The sequence below is a fragment of the Plasmodium malariae genome (genome assembly GCF_900090045.1).
Source record: "Plasmodium malariae genome assembly, chromosome: 12".
In the NCBI taxonomy this organism is placed as follows: domain Eukaryota; phylum Apicomplexa; class Aconoidasida; order Haemosporida; family Plasmodiidae; genus Plasmodium; species Plasmodium malariae.
In genome coordinates this window covers 572,144-589,119 of record NC_041786.1, presented here as the reverse complement: position 1 = coordinate 589,119, position 16,976 = coordinate 572,144, and the positions used below count along the sequence as shown (strand labels likewise).

At 26.5% G+C, this 16,976-nt stretch overlaps 4 protein-coding genes across 4 annotated transcripts; 2 read left to right on the top strand and 2 right to left on the bottom strand.

Annotated features, from left to right (window-relative positions):
- Positions 1 to 265: 265 nt before the first annotated feature.
- On the top strand, positions 266 to 5,574 carry RAD5 (DNA repair protein RAD5, putative; the record flags this gene model as incomplete). Its single annotated transcript, XM_029006418.1, has 3 exons — positions 266 to 476; positions 860 to 1,870; positions 2,099 to 5,574. The coding sequence occupies 3 exons, from the start codon at positions 266 to 268 to the stop codon at positions 5,572 to 5,574; spliced, it is 4,698 nt and encodes a 1,565-aa protein (XP_028862909.1).
- A 1,131-nt stretch (positions 5,575 to 6,705) lies between these two features.
- PmUG01_12021400 (conserved Plasmodium protein, unknown function) lies at positions 6,706 to 8,321 on the top strand (the record flags this gene model as incomplete). The annotated part of the gene is made up of 4 exons (XM_029006417.1): positions 6,706 to 7,401; positions 7,677 to 7,754; positions 7,935 to 7,964; positions 8,199 to 8,321. 4 exons carry the CDS (start codon positions 6,706 to 6,708, stop codon positions 8,319 to 8,321), a joined length of 927 nt encoding a protein of 308 aa, XP_028862908.1.
- A 333-nt stretch (positions 8,322 to 8,654) lies between these two features.
- On the bottom strand, positions 8,655 to 10,469 carry PmUG01_12021300 (UDP-N-acetylglucosamine pyrophosphorylase, putative; the record flags this gene model as incomplete). Its single annotated transcript, XM_029006416.1, has 1 exon — positions 8,655 to 10,469. One exon carries the CDS (start codon positions 10,467 to 10,469, stop codon positions 8,655 to 8,657), a length of 1,815 nt encoding a protein of 604 aa, XP_028862907.1.
- Positions 10,470 to 11,708: 1,239 nt separating this feature from the next.
- K13 (kelch protein K13, putative) lies at positions 11,709 to 13,853 on the bottom strand (the record flags this gene model as incomplete). The annotated part of the gene is made up of 1 exon (XM_029006415.1): positions 11,709 to 13,853. One exon carries the CDS (start codon positions 13,851 to 13,853, stop codon positions 11,709 to 11,711), a length of 2,145 nt encoding a protein of 714 aa, XP_028862906.1.
- Between the last annotated feature and the right edge of the window lie 3,123 nt (positions 13,854 to 16,976).

Genomic DNA, 16,976 nt, shown 5'->3' with positions numbered 1-16,976 from the left:
AAAAAAAAGAAGAAAAAGGAATTAATCCTACTTCTTTTTTATGCTATAAAATTTTGCATTAGACACCTTTTCTTTTAAGTAAAATTTTGTACCTTCAGGAATATATATATGTATATGTATACTTATACACATATGTACATGTATTTGTCTTATTAATCTCCAGTTTTGATATATAATTAAGTTTAAAATTGCAAATTTTTGGTAATTTTTTTTTGTGTGTATTATCCTTTTTATTATATATATTAAATGAGTATTTTTATTTTAAATGACTACTTCAAATTATTTAAAAAATGAAACGAAACTTTATAAAGATTCAGTTAACACACCTAACTATTATTATGATAGTGATGTCATTGAAATTATAAGTTTAAATGACAACGAGCCAAAGCTCGGTACTGCAACAGATTCAAGTGGTTTTGAAAAAAGCCCAGAAACAAAAATAAGTTGCAACAAGCTGAGGGAGGCAAGTAGCGACAGTAAGCCAAACAAATAGCAAGAAAAAAAAAAAATAATAATGATAAAATAAATAAGTAAATAAATAAATAAAATAAATTGCAAAATAAATAGCAAAATAAATAGCAAAATAAATTGCAAAATAAATAGCAAAATAAATAGCAAAATAAATAGCAAAATAAATAGCAAAATAAATAGCAAAATAAGTAGAAAAATAAATAGCAAAATAGAATAACAAAATAAAAAAAAAAAAATTGTAAATAAAAAGAAAGATGGAGTGTAAGAATAAGTTCAGTTTTCGTTGAATCCTTGCCAATCTCCACGTGATGTGACCCTTGGTTAGCTGTGTGTATATGTATATGCGTATTCCATCCTGCTTAATTTATCTAAATTTTTGTTTTCTCAGTTGAAATCATTGAAGATATAAACGACTACAATTATAATAAAATAAAATTAGCAAAGATAAAAGAGTTTGAAAAATCAAATAAAAAGGCTCAATTCGTAAGGGATAAAGGAGTCTTTTTTGAGTATTACTTAGGTTGCATAGATACCGACTCAATAATTCTGTCTAGCGAAATATGTGAAGTTAAAAATGACAAAGATATAATAATAAGCTATGAAATAATCCCGAAGTCAACCAAAAGATCTTATTCACCCATGTATACGTTACAAATAAACAATAATTATGTTATATCAAATGATTATATCAAAATAATGGGTAGAAATATTCCAACAAATACAAATAAAATAAAAAAAAAAAAAGTTTTAACAAAAAAAAGTATTGCAAGTGCAGGTAATGAAAATTATTCGGAGTTACATTATGACTCTAGTAAAATTATATCAGCAGATAAAAAATATGTGGAATTTGAAAAGGGTAAAAATGAGGTATTAAAAGATATTAATGAAGGGTATTCATGTATAAGAATAAAACATAATAATAGGGATATTTCAAAATTAAAAAGTCAGTTATCCAAAACGTTGAGTGTTCTTTTAGTTCTAAATGCTATAAGAATAGAAATAAAATTAGAAAAAGTTTCTTTAAGTGATTTGAAGTTTGGTGGAAGTTTAAAAACATTCATTCATGTGATATTATATCCTGATTCTTTTAAAATAGACACTCATAAATATCATGAATATAATTCTCTAATTAAAAGTAGTGTTGATCATTTATTTAAAGAGTTAAAAATTACTCCCTTGCGACTAGCCAAAAATGTGGATATGGATTCTTTTGAAAGTACAAATATTAAAATAAACAAAGAAAGTTTATTATTATCTTCAAACAGCCTACTTCAAATTGATAATTCCAGTTATAACAAAAGAGATAGGAGTGGTAAAAATAGCGGGGATAACTTCAGTGGGTTTAGCACACCACACAAGGCCTTAGGCTTTAGCAGTACTTCAAAAAAATCAATTCTAGGTAAATTTATAAACGTGTTGAAATGTGTGTAAGTGCATGAACGCATTTATGCGTGTTGTTTATATGAATTAGCCATGTGCGTATATGAAATAGTGAAAACAAGCATATATGCAGTAGTAACAGTGAGCTTATGCGCAGTAGTAACAACACACATATGCACAAGAATACGTACATATGTGCCATTTTTTCATGATAAATGCCTATTACTTTTCAAATGGCTTTGCTCAGATTCATCATCATTAAGTAGAACGAAGGAGGAAGAAGAAACGTTAGACACATTAAGTGAAAATGAGATGGAGGAAAAGAACGAGGACGCTACAAATTTAGTTTTTTTGGAGGAAAAGTATAGAGGTGGGTACTTACTTGAAGACTTTGAAGAAATTTACCCAGATGATTATTACTTTAAGCCTAAGTTGAAGACATATCAAGCGGAGGGGATATGGTGGATGTATATCAGAGAAAACCCTCCGGAATATTTGAAGACAAATAATGTAAAAAGCGATAACATAAAGGAAATTGTAATTGACGAAATTAGTAACATGAGCAAAATTAGAGATATTAGAAAAATTAGGGGCATGAACAAAATGAACGACATGAACAAAATTAGCGACATGAACAAAATTAGCGACATGAACAAAATGAGCGACATGAACAAAAATAATAAATTTCCTGAACATAGTGTGAAAAAGGAAATGCAGGTGCATGCCATAATTAAGGAGAATTTTTCTATAAAGTCAGGCGAAAATATCAGAAATTATGTAGTTTCTCAGGGGCAAAGTATCAACAAAGGAGACCAATGTAAGCACGATATTTGCTATGAACCTGTTCATAGGAAAGATAAAAACGATGAAGAAGAGAATAAACTTGTTCATATTAGAAAAGGGGACCAAGAATATAACAGTGGAAATAATGACTACCAAGGTGGTATTATAAGGGGTGAAGATGTCGATGACATTAGATCCTGTGAAGACGGACGTGACAACTTAAAAGGGGACGACTTCAGTGACAGTAGAAATAGGGATGACCCAGTTGACAGTAGAAATAGTGCTAAACCAGATGGGAATATAAAAGGGGAAGGTGTCGATGACCGTATAAACGAAGATGGATGTGGCATCCGAAACAATGACGACGGCGATGATATTAGAAACACAGTACCGCTTAACCCGCTGTGGGAAGAACATGCATTTATTCCAAACATAAAAATATATGAAAAGGAAAACATAGTGTGTGTATTAAAATATTTCTATGTTAACAAACTAACAGGCTGCTTTTCTCTGACATATCCTCAGTATGTACCTCCTTTTCGAGGTGGTATATTAGCAGACGAAATGGGATTAGGTAAAACTATTCAAAGTATAGGTTTGATTACATATGATACATATCATAATAAGATACATATAAAAAACAATGATATAGAAAACAAGAATAATTTTATATATTTAATTGAAAATACGATAAAGGGATCTAATTTTAAGAAAGGAGGAACGTTAATTGTCGCACCATTGGCACTGATATATCAGTGGAAACAAGAAATGGAGAGACACACAAAGGAAGGGTTCTTAAGTTTCTACATATATTACGGTAGCTCAAAAGATATAAGTAGTGAAGAATTGGCAAAATATTCTGTTGTTCTGACCACCTACTCGACATTAGTATCCGAATATAAGAATACGTTAAATAAGAAAAGCATGCATTGGGAAGAAAATGACAAAGGTGTTGGGAGTGGCGTCCGTAGTGGTAACAACAAGAAAAATGGAAACAATAATGGCAGTAGTAACAATAATAATAATAATAGTAGTAACAGTAGTGGTGATAAAGGTGGAAAAAGTAATTATAGGAACCATCGCTATGGGTATAAGCAGGAGAATGAGGAAGAGGAGTGCACGCCAAAAGAAGGGGAAAATACAGTTAAGGAAAAAAAATTAAATAATTTTTTTATGAAAACTGTTTTAAGTAAAGTACTTGGCACAACTAGTGGTAGCAACGTGTTAAAAGGGAGTGAAGAAAAAAAGACAAACAAAATAGGTAATAATGTAAAGATGTATCCATTATACGAAATAACATGGAGAAGGATAATAATAGATGAAGCACATGTTATAAAGAATAAGAATTCTTTTCAATCTGTTGCAGTATGGAAACTACGAGGAGAAAGAAAATGGTGCTTAACAGGTACACCTATACAGAATTCATTATTTGATATATTCCCGTTATTTCGATTCCTTGGAATAAAACCATATGGAACCATTGAATGGTGGAATAAAGAAATTGTGGAATATGTAAATAAGAATAAATTACATTTAGCCTTTGATGTAGTTAGGAAAATATCATCTCCTATTTTGTTAAGAAGAACAAAAAAATCAAAAACGAAAAATGGGGATGCGCTAATATCTTTACCAAAAAAAAATATTCATTTATTAAAATTAGAATTTTCTTTAGAAGAGGAAGATTTTTATCGAGCAATTTTTTATAGAAGTAAAACAAAATTTGATACATATATGCATGATGGAAATGTATTAAGTCATTATTCTCATGTGTTACAACTACTTCTGAGACTGAGACAATGTTGTTCTCATCCGCTATTATTATTTTCAAAACCTTTTTTTGAAGAATGGAATAAAGAAGATATAAATGATGCTTTACAAAAAAAAAATGATAATTCTTTAGTATCACAAGAAAAAGATGAAAAAAATAGTAAATCTCTCAGTAAACAAATGAATACTAGTGAAACACATGAATTTATTGATAAACAAATAGGAGATAATTTAATATACAACTTTATACTAAGTGCAACTAACTCAAAGAAGGTGGATGACTATTTACAAGAATTAGAAATATTAAAAAATGGAAGCATCATGCAATGTGTTATATGTTTAGAAGATGCTATTTTCCCGTTAATAAGTAAATGTTTACATATAATGTGTAAAAAATGTGCAGATGATTATTTTCATTTAACTCAAATAGCAGAAAAAAAATGTCCGGAATGTAATAATTATATTAGTTTAAAATCTTTAAAGGCATTACAAGAAAATAAATCGCCCCTTGATGAGCTGCTAAAAAAAATGAAAAAGGAGAATTTTGTTTATTCAACTAAATTAAAAAAACTATTCGATCATGTACAAAATGATATGAAAAATGAGTTACATATTGTCGTTTTTTCTCAATGGATAGGTCTCCTTAAAATTATTGAAAAATTATTAACCCTTCATAATATTCCAAACAAAATTTATGATGGATCTTTAACTTATGAACAACGTAAGTTTACTCTCCATTGGTTTAATGTTCAAAAGGGAAAAATATATCAACCAGGAGTAGGTTTTGTAAAACCTTCTTATTATATACCTATGGAAAATATTGCTGGTAAAGTTTTATTATGCTCTCTAAAAGCAGGAGGAGTAGGCTTAAATTTAACCGTTTCATCAAAAGTATATCTCATGGACTTATGGTGGAATCCAGCCATAGAAGACCAAGCATTTGAGCGAATACACAGAATTGGGCAGTTAAAAGACGTAAACATTTACAAGTTTGTTGTTGAAAAAACAGTAGAAGAAAGAATTTTACAAATTCATCAAAGTAAACAGTATACAGCCAATCAAATCTTAGCACAAGAAGGCAACAAAATTAACTCGGAGATGAATCTTCCCCCACAAAAACTGGGAATGGATGACTTCATACTCATGTTCAAGGACTGGAATTCCGAGGAGTAGTAAACGAATCGTTTTCATTTGCAAATCGGTCAAATTGCTTAAATGAACGTGCATATACATACATATATACGTCACTAGATATGTATGTGTGTATCTACGAATAGATATGCTTATATATATATATATTTATATACGCTTACATGAGGTAAAAAAATGGAAAACATTCTTTACCAGTGGAATTGGGGGGAGGGGTGGATATTGACTCGTTACACATAAAAAGAAAGAATAAATATATATATATTTATACTATATAAATTTAGTATAGCATTCATGTGATACTTTTTGTAAAAAAAAAATAAAATAAAATAAAATAATATTATCCATTGTGACTGTTAATACTGCTGCTAATACTGCTTCTATTACAGTGAGCGCAATTTATCAATATGCTTATTTTGGTTTAAAAAAATATTATTATTTTTATTTTAGAAAAAAAATGTGAAAACTTTGTGAATTGTGAATTTTTTTTCCGTTTCTTTTTTTTCTTTTTCATATTTTTATAATTTTTATATTTCTTCACATTTTTTATATTTTTTCATTTTTTTTTACACTTTCATACACTTTCTTTTTGCTTTTCTTATTTTTAAATAATTTTACGTTAAACTTATACATACATTTTAAGTGTTCATTAACACATATGTTTTTATGTACGTTCGGTTATTTGTATATCTACAAAATTGGGGAAGGTGAAACATGTATATATTTAATTTTTTTTAATTTATGTTTTTTTAAGTTATAAAAAATGGGAAGAGGATAAATAAATCATAACGATAAATTGTGAACTATAAATAATGAACGATAAATAAATTAAAAATAAGAAATAATAAGCAACAAGTAATGACTATTTCTCACATGTCGTGAAAATATTATTATGCTGCAAAGATCACACGACTATTTTTTCTTTTGGCGAATGTTAAAGAAACTAGTTTTTGTGTTTTTCGTTGTGCTTCAAAGTCTTCTAGGCTGACACAGTTTCAATTTATAAAAATAGTTAACCTTTCCCGTTTTCGCTATCTTTTTACTGTATATCCTTACATGTACATATATTTGCATATGAATATACACACATATTTATATACACACGTAAATTTGTACTCACAATAGGCATACATGTGCATCCCTGGTCTTTGATAAATGTGCGGGCTACTAAGAGGGAAAGCCTTCATTAGTGCAATCATTTTAGTATACATAAATTTAAAACATGTTTTAAATAAAAAAAAAAAGAATTACATGTATATTAACGATGCTACTTTATTCAAACCAAACGGAAAGGAAACACATAGACAGCCTTTGTACATTCTTAAATATAAAAAGTATACCAAGGAAAAAAAAAAAAAAAAAATATGTGTCGATAAATTATTCGAGTCGAACAATGATAGACCAGAGAGGAAATTTGAATGCTATGAATTAAACATAAGAAATGATAAAAAATTTCCCAAGTATGCAAAAAAACCAGTAAATCCAATGTCAAATTTATTTTATTTTTCGCCTTTTAAGAATATTATAAGTAGTTTTGAACCAGTCAACTATAATATAAAAAAAAAATTAAGAGAAGATGGTTTTCAGTTTCAAAATGAAAAAAGTGATTCTAATATTTTCCCATCCCTAGATGATATTATAAAAGATGGGGATCCATCAACAAACAGGCATTTCTACAGAAGAAAAAAATTAAAAAGTATATTATATAGAGACCCATTTAGGTTTGTTAAGGCAAAAAAAATAGTCGAAAAATATAATAAGAGAGCTCCACCAGATAAACAAATTAATTACGATATGTTCAAGTGCGATATTTTTTATGTGCACTCTGATGGAACTATAATGAATATTGAGGTAAGCGCTTGTTGAAAAAAAAAAAAAAAAAAAAAAATTAAAATAAAATAAAGTAATGCATGTGAACCATAAAAGCAGCAAATGGGGAAATAATATAGTGCAGGAAGTACACGCATGTGCTCATACGTGTGCAAATGTATGTATATATATTTGTACATATGCGTACATATTCGTGTATGTTTTATTGAGGGAATATAACATTTCCGTCTGTTTCGCATAGTGATATTTTTTACCTTTTCCATGACTCCTTATTTATGTTTATCTTAACCATATAGGAGAACAGGCCCCCATGTGACAAAAAACTGGAGGAAAGCGAAAAGAACAAGGAGCCACGATTTGTTGTAATGGCAGCGGTAAACGAAAAATAGGAATTACTATTACTCACAAATGTATATCCATATTTATATATTTTCTTATTTTCTTTAAGTCACTTATGTTTCAAATTTGTGTTCATAATATGTAATAAAATTGCCGCATCATTTTATTATACTTCTATATATTTATTCTCCTTTTTCTAAAAAAATTTTGCACAGCCAGGACATGCCAAAAAACTGAACCTGAAGGTATAAGCGGACACATACATACGTATATACACATATATACATGTGCAAATACATGTATATATGTGTATGTTTATATGTATATGTACATGTGTGTATTTATATAAGTGTATGTATTTATGTGTATGTAAGTATACGTCCGCATAATAAACAAACAAATTTGGATCACCTAACATGCTTAATGCTTTTTCAGCTCATTACTGTTTGCATTATTTAATTTTACACTTTTCTTTTCAGGTTGGTGATAAATTCCCTGCTATTAATGAAGAGGAGAAGAAAAAGGTGTTCGATAATCATTTTGCCATGCCTAAGAAAATAAGAGACCCGTTGGTCCTACCTGATGGAAGAAAAATCCCGTAAAAAAATTTTCTCTATCGTATACAAAAAGGAAATAAAGAAGTAGCTTGGATGTAAGTAAAACTATACACACTGTAAAAATATGTATTTGTTTAATCGATATATCGATATTTTTAACTGTTTAAAGAAACGGATTTGCATCTACTCTTTTGCTACTTGGCAATTTTCCCACTTAGCAATTATTGCCATTCGATTACTACTTTACATTTTTGTGCAAACATACTTGCTTATTTTTTTCGAAAAAATCAAAGCTGCGGTGAGCACGTTCCTATGGGAAAAACTCCGTTACGAACAAGAGGCCGCTAATGGTAGAATGTAAAAAGGGGGTATGGAATATCAGGTAGGATGCCTATTAAGAGTATATGGCAAATATATATTTTTTTGTTCAGGTAAATTAAAAAAAAATGTTCCATCATAAGACACAAGAGGAGATATTTCACAAAAGTTAAGTGCGTTTTCGGAGTTGTCAATTATATTGTAATTTTTATTTAAAAGCCAAGATTTGTGTAAATTACTTAAATTTTTTTGTGCGCTCATTATATCGTCTCCACAATCATTATTACTACCATTATTACTTTCTATATTAGTGCCATCATTAGTACCACTATTATTACCATCACTGTTGTTATTACTCTTATTTATCTTTTTTTTTATTGGACTAAATTCGTCTTGGCGAGAAATTTCAAATGATAAAATTTTCCTGGCATATTTAAAAACATCGAAAATAAAATACTCATAGCAGTACACATTGGACGTAATAAATGCGCTTTTTTCTTTATTGTTTACAGTAAAATCGTAAAATTGTTTCTTCCTCAATATTTTATGTAATTTCATTTTTTCGTATATTTTATTCTGAACAATGTGTTGTAAGAAGTCGAGTGAAAATATATGATGACACATATTTCCATATTGAAATAATTCTGAATTATTTAACAAATAATCACTTAATTCTGTATATTCACATACAGAAAATGTGTTATTATATGTATCACATGATTTTTTTTTTTTTTTTTTTTTTATTTTCTCCTTTGTGCAAAATATACCCATTGATTCATGCTCTTTTTTTTTAACCGCTTTATTAGCAATATCACATTTAAAAAACGAGCAGAAACCAACTAATACAGGATCCGCTATTTTATTTAACACATTATCAATACTTACAATTTGAACATACTTTATATTATTTTTTATCATATCGTCTATTATGCAATTTTTATCCAGTGCTTTAAATATAGATCCATTGCCACTTGGGACTGTTAATAGCTCATTGGGGTTTGCTAAAAGTATATTAAAATTTATATCTGTACTATAATTATCACACTGTTTAAAGAATTTTATATTTTCTTTTTTTAAATTAAAGAAGTTATTCTCTTCTAAGTATTTAACTGTTATATCGTGCGTATAGTTAGATGTCATAATGTATGTATAAATTGTAACATTCTTTTTTTGTGCTTTTACTTCATTTGAATTCATTATTTTTGTTTCCCCTTTTTTATCTTCTAAAAAAAAAGCTTTCAAGCAAGGTACACACTTGGTGATACCATTGTAACTGGCATAAATGGCATCATGATTGCTATTATTTTTGTTACTGTGCGCATTGCTATGAATTTTACACTGGCAGTACTTATACGCATGTTGTAAATTATTAGATGCCACCAACGAATCAGATAAAGAACAATATTCCTCTAAAAATTTAATCTTCTCAAAATAAAATTGAAAAAATGTTTTATTTAATAAAGGAGTAACTTCTATCAACCCTTTTACCTTATTCAATCCAAGCCTTGAACCTAAACCACCTGCTAAAAATAAAACAGCAACTTCATTTCTTTTAATAGATTCTATACCTTCATGTTTCAACTCACTAATGATATTTTCTTTTTTATACATATTAATAAATATGCATCCATTTTCTACATTTTTGCATTCATAGATATTGTCTATATCAACAATTTTCGGGGCATGTATCATCATACATTCTTCTTTTTTTTGTTTTTGTTCGTTTTCTATATTTTTTATTTCATTTAATTTTTTTAAAAAAAATTTCATATCGTCTATATGTAGATTCTTAAGACTGCCAAGCGGTGAATATTGCAAAAAATCCCACAAACGGAATTGACCATATTCCTTTAATACTGTTAAATCAGTTACCATTCTAAAAAAAATACGAAAGAAAAAGAACTCCCCCTGCCCGCACATGAATATATATACACACAAATGCGTATGTATACATATATGTATATGTATATGCGCTGTACTGGTTAGTGGAAGTGGCTTATCTCCTAAGATTAACCTGAGCACACGGTTACTACAAATTTTAGTTATGTATAACAAAAAAAAATAAAAATGATGGATGTGAATAATTTTAATTAAGGGTGAATCAAAATAAGCCCGCTTCTTTTTACTTATACTACAGGAAAAAGTGGAGTGTGCACTGCAAAAAGTCATTTATGATTTAAAAATATACCAATAGTTGACCAAAACAAAAAAAAAAAAAAATAAAATAAAATAAAAAATAAAATAAAAAATTATAGAAATAAAACCATATTTTCTTTTTTTCTATTTTCACTTGAGGAATCTATGGCATCTCATGAACAGTTATAACTAACTACGGTTTAACTATTTACCAAATTGCTCATTTTGTTCTTTTTGTAATTGTACATATATATATATGTATGGGTATATATACATTTCAATTGTCTTCCCCGCTTGGAAGCGTTTTCGTTAAAACATAAGGAATGAAAGAGGTTAAAAAATTAAGCAAAAATGTTTTGTAAAAAAAAAAAAATGTATCATGAAAATAGGATAAAATTGGGGAGATGTTAAAAGTTAATAAAAAAAAAGAAAAATACAATAAAACAGAAAACATACAATAAAATAAAATAAAATAACAGAACATACACGAATAAGCCCATTTTAATGCTTAAAAACGAATAAACTGAATTTATAAGTTCAGTAATTTAATATTAAAAATTATGTATTAAATAACGAATAAAAGGGTTGGATATAGAATTAAAAAAAAAATAATAATAACTCTCCTGCATAAATAATATTTTATAAGAAGAGTGTAAATCACTATATAAATGTACAAATGAATGATATCATTTTCTCACATGGGCATCTCGTTCAACTTTTTAAATGGATCCGCATGGGTGTACACACCCATACATATAGAATCATAGCTTAATAGGTAAGTGTAATAACCTTTTTTTTTTCCAAACAACACAATCACTTTTTTGTGCGAATCGACGCATATATATATATATACATATAAGAACGTATAACTCCTTCGCGTTATGCACTACTTACCTAATAACGCGTATAACATATGCGCAGGTCATACGTGCGCGTGTGGATATACGAAAAAATTGCACCTGTTATATGTGAGCAATCTTATATGTTGGCTATCAGCACAGAATGCCCAAATCTTGGAACAAGCAGAGAAGGCCCAATTTGCCATTCATTTGTGTCTGGAGAAAAAAAGTGACACGAATTTAATACTTCTCCATTTTCTCCTCCTGTAATTATATAGGAATCTGACAAAGTAGATGCTCCAAAATTCATTTTTTTTTCTGGAACACCATTTAAAAATTGCCATCTTTTATTAAAAGGTTGATATTGCTCTACTGAATCTAAAATATTATGTTCATTATCAATACCTCCAACGACATATATTTGATTTAAGTAATTAAAAGCTGCACCTGAGCTTCTAGCTTCTAATAATGCATATGGAAATTGTTCCCATTTATTCATTTTTTCTTCATATACTTCAATTGAATTTAATCTCTCTCCATTTGTTCCACCTATAACATATATTTTATTGTCAAAAGCTACACACATGGATGAAGATCTTGGAGTATTTAAAGGTGCAATTTCTACCCATGCTTTCATCCGATGATCATAAGCTTCAACATTTGGTATAATGGAGGAACCATCATAACCACCAATACAATAAATTCTACCATTGGATGTAACACCACAATTATTTCTTCTTGGTATATTTAAATTACTTGAAACAAACCATGTATCTCTCAAACGATCATACACTTCTGTTTCAAATAATGCTTTATAATCATAATTATTTCCTCCGAATACATACAAGAAATTGTTTAAAACTGCACTACCGAAATATGCTTTTTTAGTGGACATTGGTGTACACATACGCCAACATTGCTGACTAATATCTAACAATTCCATTGAATTTAAATATTCAACTCCATCAAAACCACCTATACAGAATACTAATGGGAAGGGTAAAAATTTAATACCATAAAATTCTGCCTCTTTTAATAATGCTTCACTTTCACTCAAATCTTTTGGTATTGGAACAGTTAAAGGATTTCTTAAGAAGTTTAATATAATTCTAAATAATTCACTATCACGATCTAAAAATATTCTACCCTGTTTATCTCTTGTTACATGATATCTACCACTTAATAGTTTTTCTATAAAAGAATCTTTCTGTTGAGTTAACGTATGTCTGGATGTTTCAAAAATAGCTCCCCCAACGTTAATATCTATCATAGTTTCAGTTGCAATATTTGCATCAACAATTTTTTTTTTATCATTTTCAAAATTTTTATATTCTTGAAAATACTTCTCTTTTTCCAAATAGAGAACTAATTTTATTTTATCTATTTCTTGAAGGAATCTCAATCTTTCTTCATCAAATCTTTTTCTATGTTCTTCTTTTTCTTTTTTAATTTGTTTATAGCCATTAGATATATCAATGTCCAACTTCTTTCTTTCATCATGTATTTTCTGCTCTTCTATAATTTTCCTATTTTCAATTTCTTTGTATAACCGTATTCTTTCCATTTCTAATTCCTTTTTGTCTTTAAACAATTTATCTTTTTCTCGTATAAAATTCATCTGTGTCTTCTTTAACCAATTTATAAAAGTGATTCTTAAATCACCTACCATGTTTTCAAAATCACTGGAATCACTTAACTCGGTTTCGATTATTTTCTTTTCATATGTATCATTAATATTATTATTTGTATTCGTAAACTTTTTTAAATTATTCATTGCATTTTCCTCGTTCGCATTTAAAGATGCTGTTGCGGCATCCATAAAAATTTCTTTTTTCGTGTTATTTTTTACGGATATGTTCACATTATTATTACTTGCGTCCGTTAAGTTCATGTCTTTACTCTTCGACATAAACATCGAATCACTTTTATTTAAAAATTTATTTAAATATTTATTACTAATATTTTCTTTTGATAAATTATTAAAATTTTTTGAAAAATTACTTGGTAAAAAATCTTTTTTCGTATCAAAGTTTGAATCTAATACACTCAAATCTATCGACTCTAATAAACTATCTTTCATGTTTACAAAACTGCTATTATTTAATGCAAAACTATTATTTTCTGTTTTTTCATTTTTATCGCTTGTCATATTCATAAATGAATTAGACTCATTTTCACTACTACTTTCACTTCTGTCATCGCTGTTGCTGTTAACACCGGATTCTCTATCATACGTGACAGAAAAATTTGAAATACTGTTGGATTTTATTTTTTCTCCTTCCATTTTTTATGACTCTAATGATGTACATTTCGTAAGTGTGATTTCATCGGTTACTCTGTTTTATACTTCGTTTTATTATTTTGTCGCTCTGTTTTATATTTTGTTCTATTTGTTTTATTTACTAAAAAATTAACAAAAATGGTGTTTGCCAAAGAAACAGAAATATACTATACTACATAAAGATAGAAAAGCAAAAAATAAGCATAAAACCTGTACATATTTATTTCTAATATGTTATATATATATATATATATATATATATATATACAAGTACATATATGTATGTTTAAAATATGTTATAATTCTTTCTCTTCTGAATGTTTAAAAATATATATATAACATAAGACAAGGAAGAGTAAAAAATAAAACATATTTTTTTTATGTAAAACTAAAAAAATAAAATCTACAATATCATATTGGTTATTATATAAATACAACAAAACTGTTAAAACAAGTATTTTAAAATTACATTTTAACAAAATAAAGTACGTGCAAAGTAATAAAACAAAGAAGTTTTCTCATTCTTCCCTATTCAATCATATATGCATATAAATATTATACATATACATACATTTGTTTATAGATAGCATATATCTATATAAAATAATTAACACAAAAAAAATTTATGCATATTATAAAAAATTATGAAATAAAAAAAGGTAAAAATATTTAAAACAATAGAATTCATACATTTAATAATTTTTTTTAAATGAAAAAAAAAATTAAAAATAGAAAATTAAAAAACAATAGTTTATATAATATTAATTATTCATTTTTTTATTTTTATATTTATTATATCTATTATTATACTAATTAATCATATAAAATATAAATATATATATTATTTATATAATGTATGTAAATAGAATTATTAAAAGAAAAAAAAACTTGCAAAAAAAAAACAGAAATATATGGCTTCAGGAATGTTTTATTATGATCATATTTTCTTATTGTTTCATTTTCATATATCATTATATATATATATTATTATATATTACATATATAGACAAAATGTATATTTAGAATATTATTATGTATATTCAACATATATTATATATATATATATAATATGCATTATTCTGTAGGAAAAAAGGATTTTTTGTTTTATTTTTTCCTTTATAAAAAAATTAATATTATATATACATAGTAAAAATATGTTATTAATTAATATAAAATTAAAAAAAAAATAAAATTCTAAAATTTTATTCAAAAAAGTAATGAAATTATATTATGCACGAACAAATTTTGTCATACTTGTTCCATGCCGATTTTTACCTTAGTGCTAGTATATTAAAAAAATTATCACACAAATTTTTGAAAATAAACGAGACAAATATATGTATAGAGGGAAATAAATATGTACTCTTGAAAATAATATTTTTTAAGTGTTTTATGACAACGGTTTTTTCATATTTCATTTGTATTATTTATAAATTCGTAAATTTTTGTTTTTTGTATTACCATACAATTATTTTGTTACATATTAATTCACTATTTTGCTAATTTTAAATTGTTTTAATGGGTAAAAATATGAACAGTTCATATACAAATATATGGATAGCAATAAAAAAGGTCAGCAAACGCAAATGGAAATACATAATAACATAAACACGTATATGTACGTATATATATATATATATATATATATATACACATTTTAAGTGGGATATGTCATAATACTAAATCTTCTTTCCAATTTATTATTAATATATGCCTTAAATAAAAATAAAAAAGGAAATATATTACACGTAAAAAGAAACAAGCATTTAAATATATTAGTATAATGGTTAAGTTCGAATTAACGAAATAATTACTGTTCTTTATTTAGTAGTGTTTACGTATCTTTTTTGTCGTAGTTACTAAATTGTTCAGATAACTATGAAGTTAATTTACTTAAACAATATTACATGTTCAGAAAATTATGCACAAATATTATACAAGGAATGAATAAAAAAAAACAAATTTGCTCGCAGAATTTATATATGAAAATTACCTTTTAAAAATCATAACATTTTAAAGGACCTTAAATATATATATATATATATATATATATATACATATAAATATTTATTTATTTGTGTAGATATAACTGTAAAATATTTACGGAAAATATTATTTTTGAAGTGCTATTTTTATAAAAGAAAAAGACTATTTTGTATAATAAGAAATTGTGTTTGGTTGTACACAAAAAGTATGAATAGTCCGGCTTAAAATGCAAAATAAAAAAAACTAATAATGCGTTTTTTATTATATGCAAAACGGATAAACATATATATATATTTATAATGAAACCTTTTGCGTTCTCCACTTTATAATATGAATAATAAATAATATAGAGAAAATGAAGAAATTATTTTAAAGCACAGCTGGTATTATCCCACAGATGTGTAATTTTTTATTATAAATATTTTAAATGTTAACATATAATAAGCATATATAAAATGACGTATTCGCATATATATATATATACCTATACACACATGTACATACATACATATATTTTATAAAGAACCTGCATATTCAAATATATAAAAACGCGTTTATAAATTGGTTCCCTTTAAATTACGAATTTATTGTTACTGTGATAACAATATTATACGCTATACAGGAGAAATAGTTGTATACACAAGGGTTTATTGCGTATTATTTCTTTTTCTTTTTATTTGTTTCTCCAAGTTAAATATCTTCAAAAAAAATTATATTATACATACGCAATAAAAAAAAGGAACAAAAGTTATCGTACAAACTCACCAATTACACAAAAATAAAAGAGCGAAAATATTTAAAGTATATACAGAGAATTTTAATTTAACTTTATTAAATTGTAAAGAGACACTATTCAAAATTAAATAATTAGAACCTTTAAAATAGCAAAATAGGTAATGTTTCACTTAAAAAAATAAAGTACAAAATAACTATATAAAAAAAATAAATAACGATGATACAGAAAGTATGGTACTTAGAAAATAAAAAATCTAACGTATTAATCAAAAAAAAAAATTATAAAAAAGTTTTAAAAATATGGATTTTAAATTAAAATATAACAAACTATATAAACGCATAACATATAATTAAATAAAATATACTGAAATTATTAAATTAAATTAATAAATATAACAAAACTTG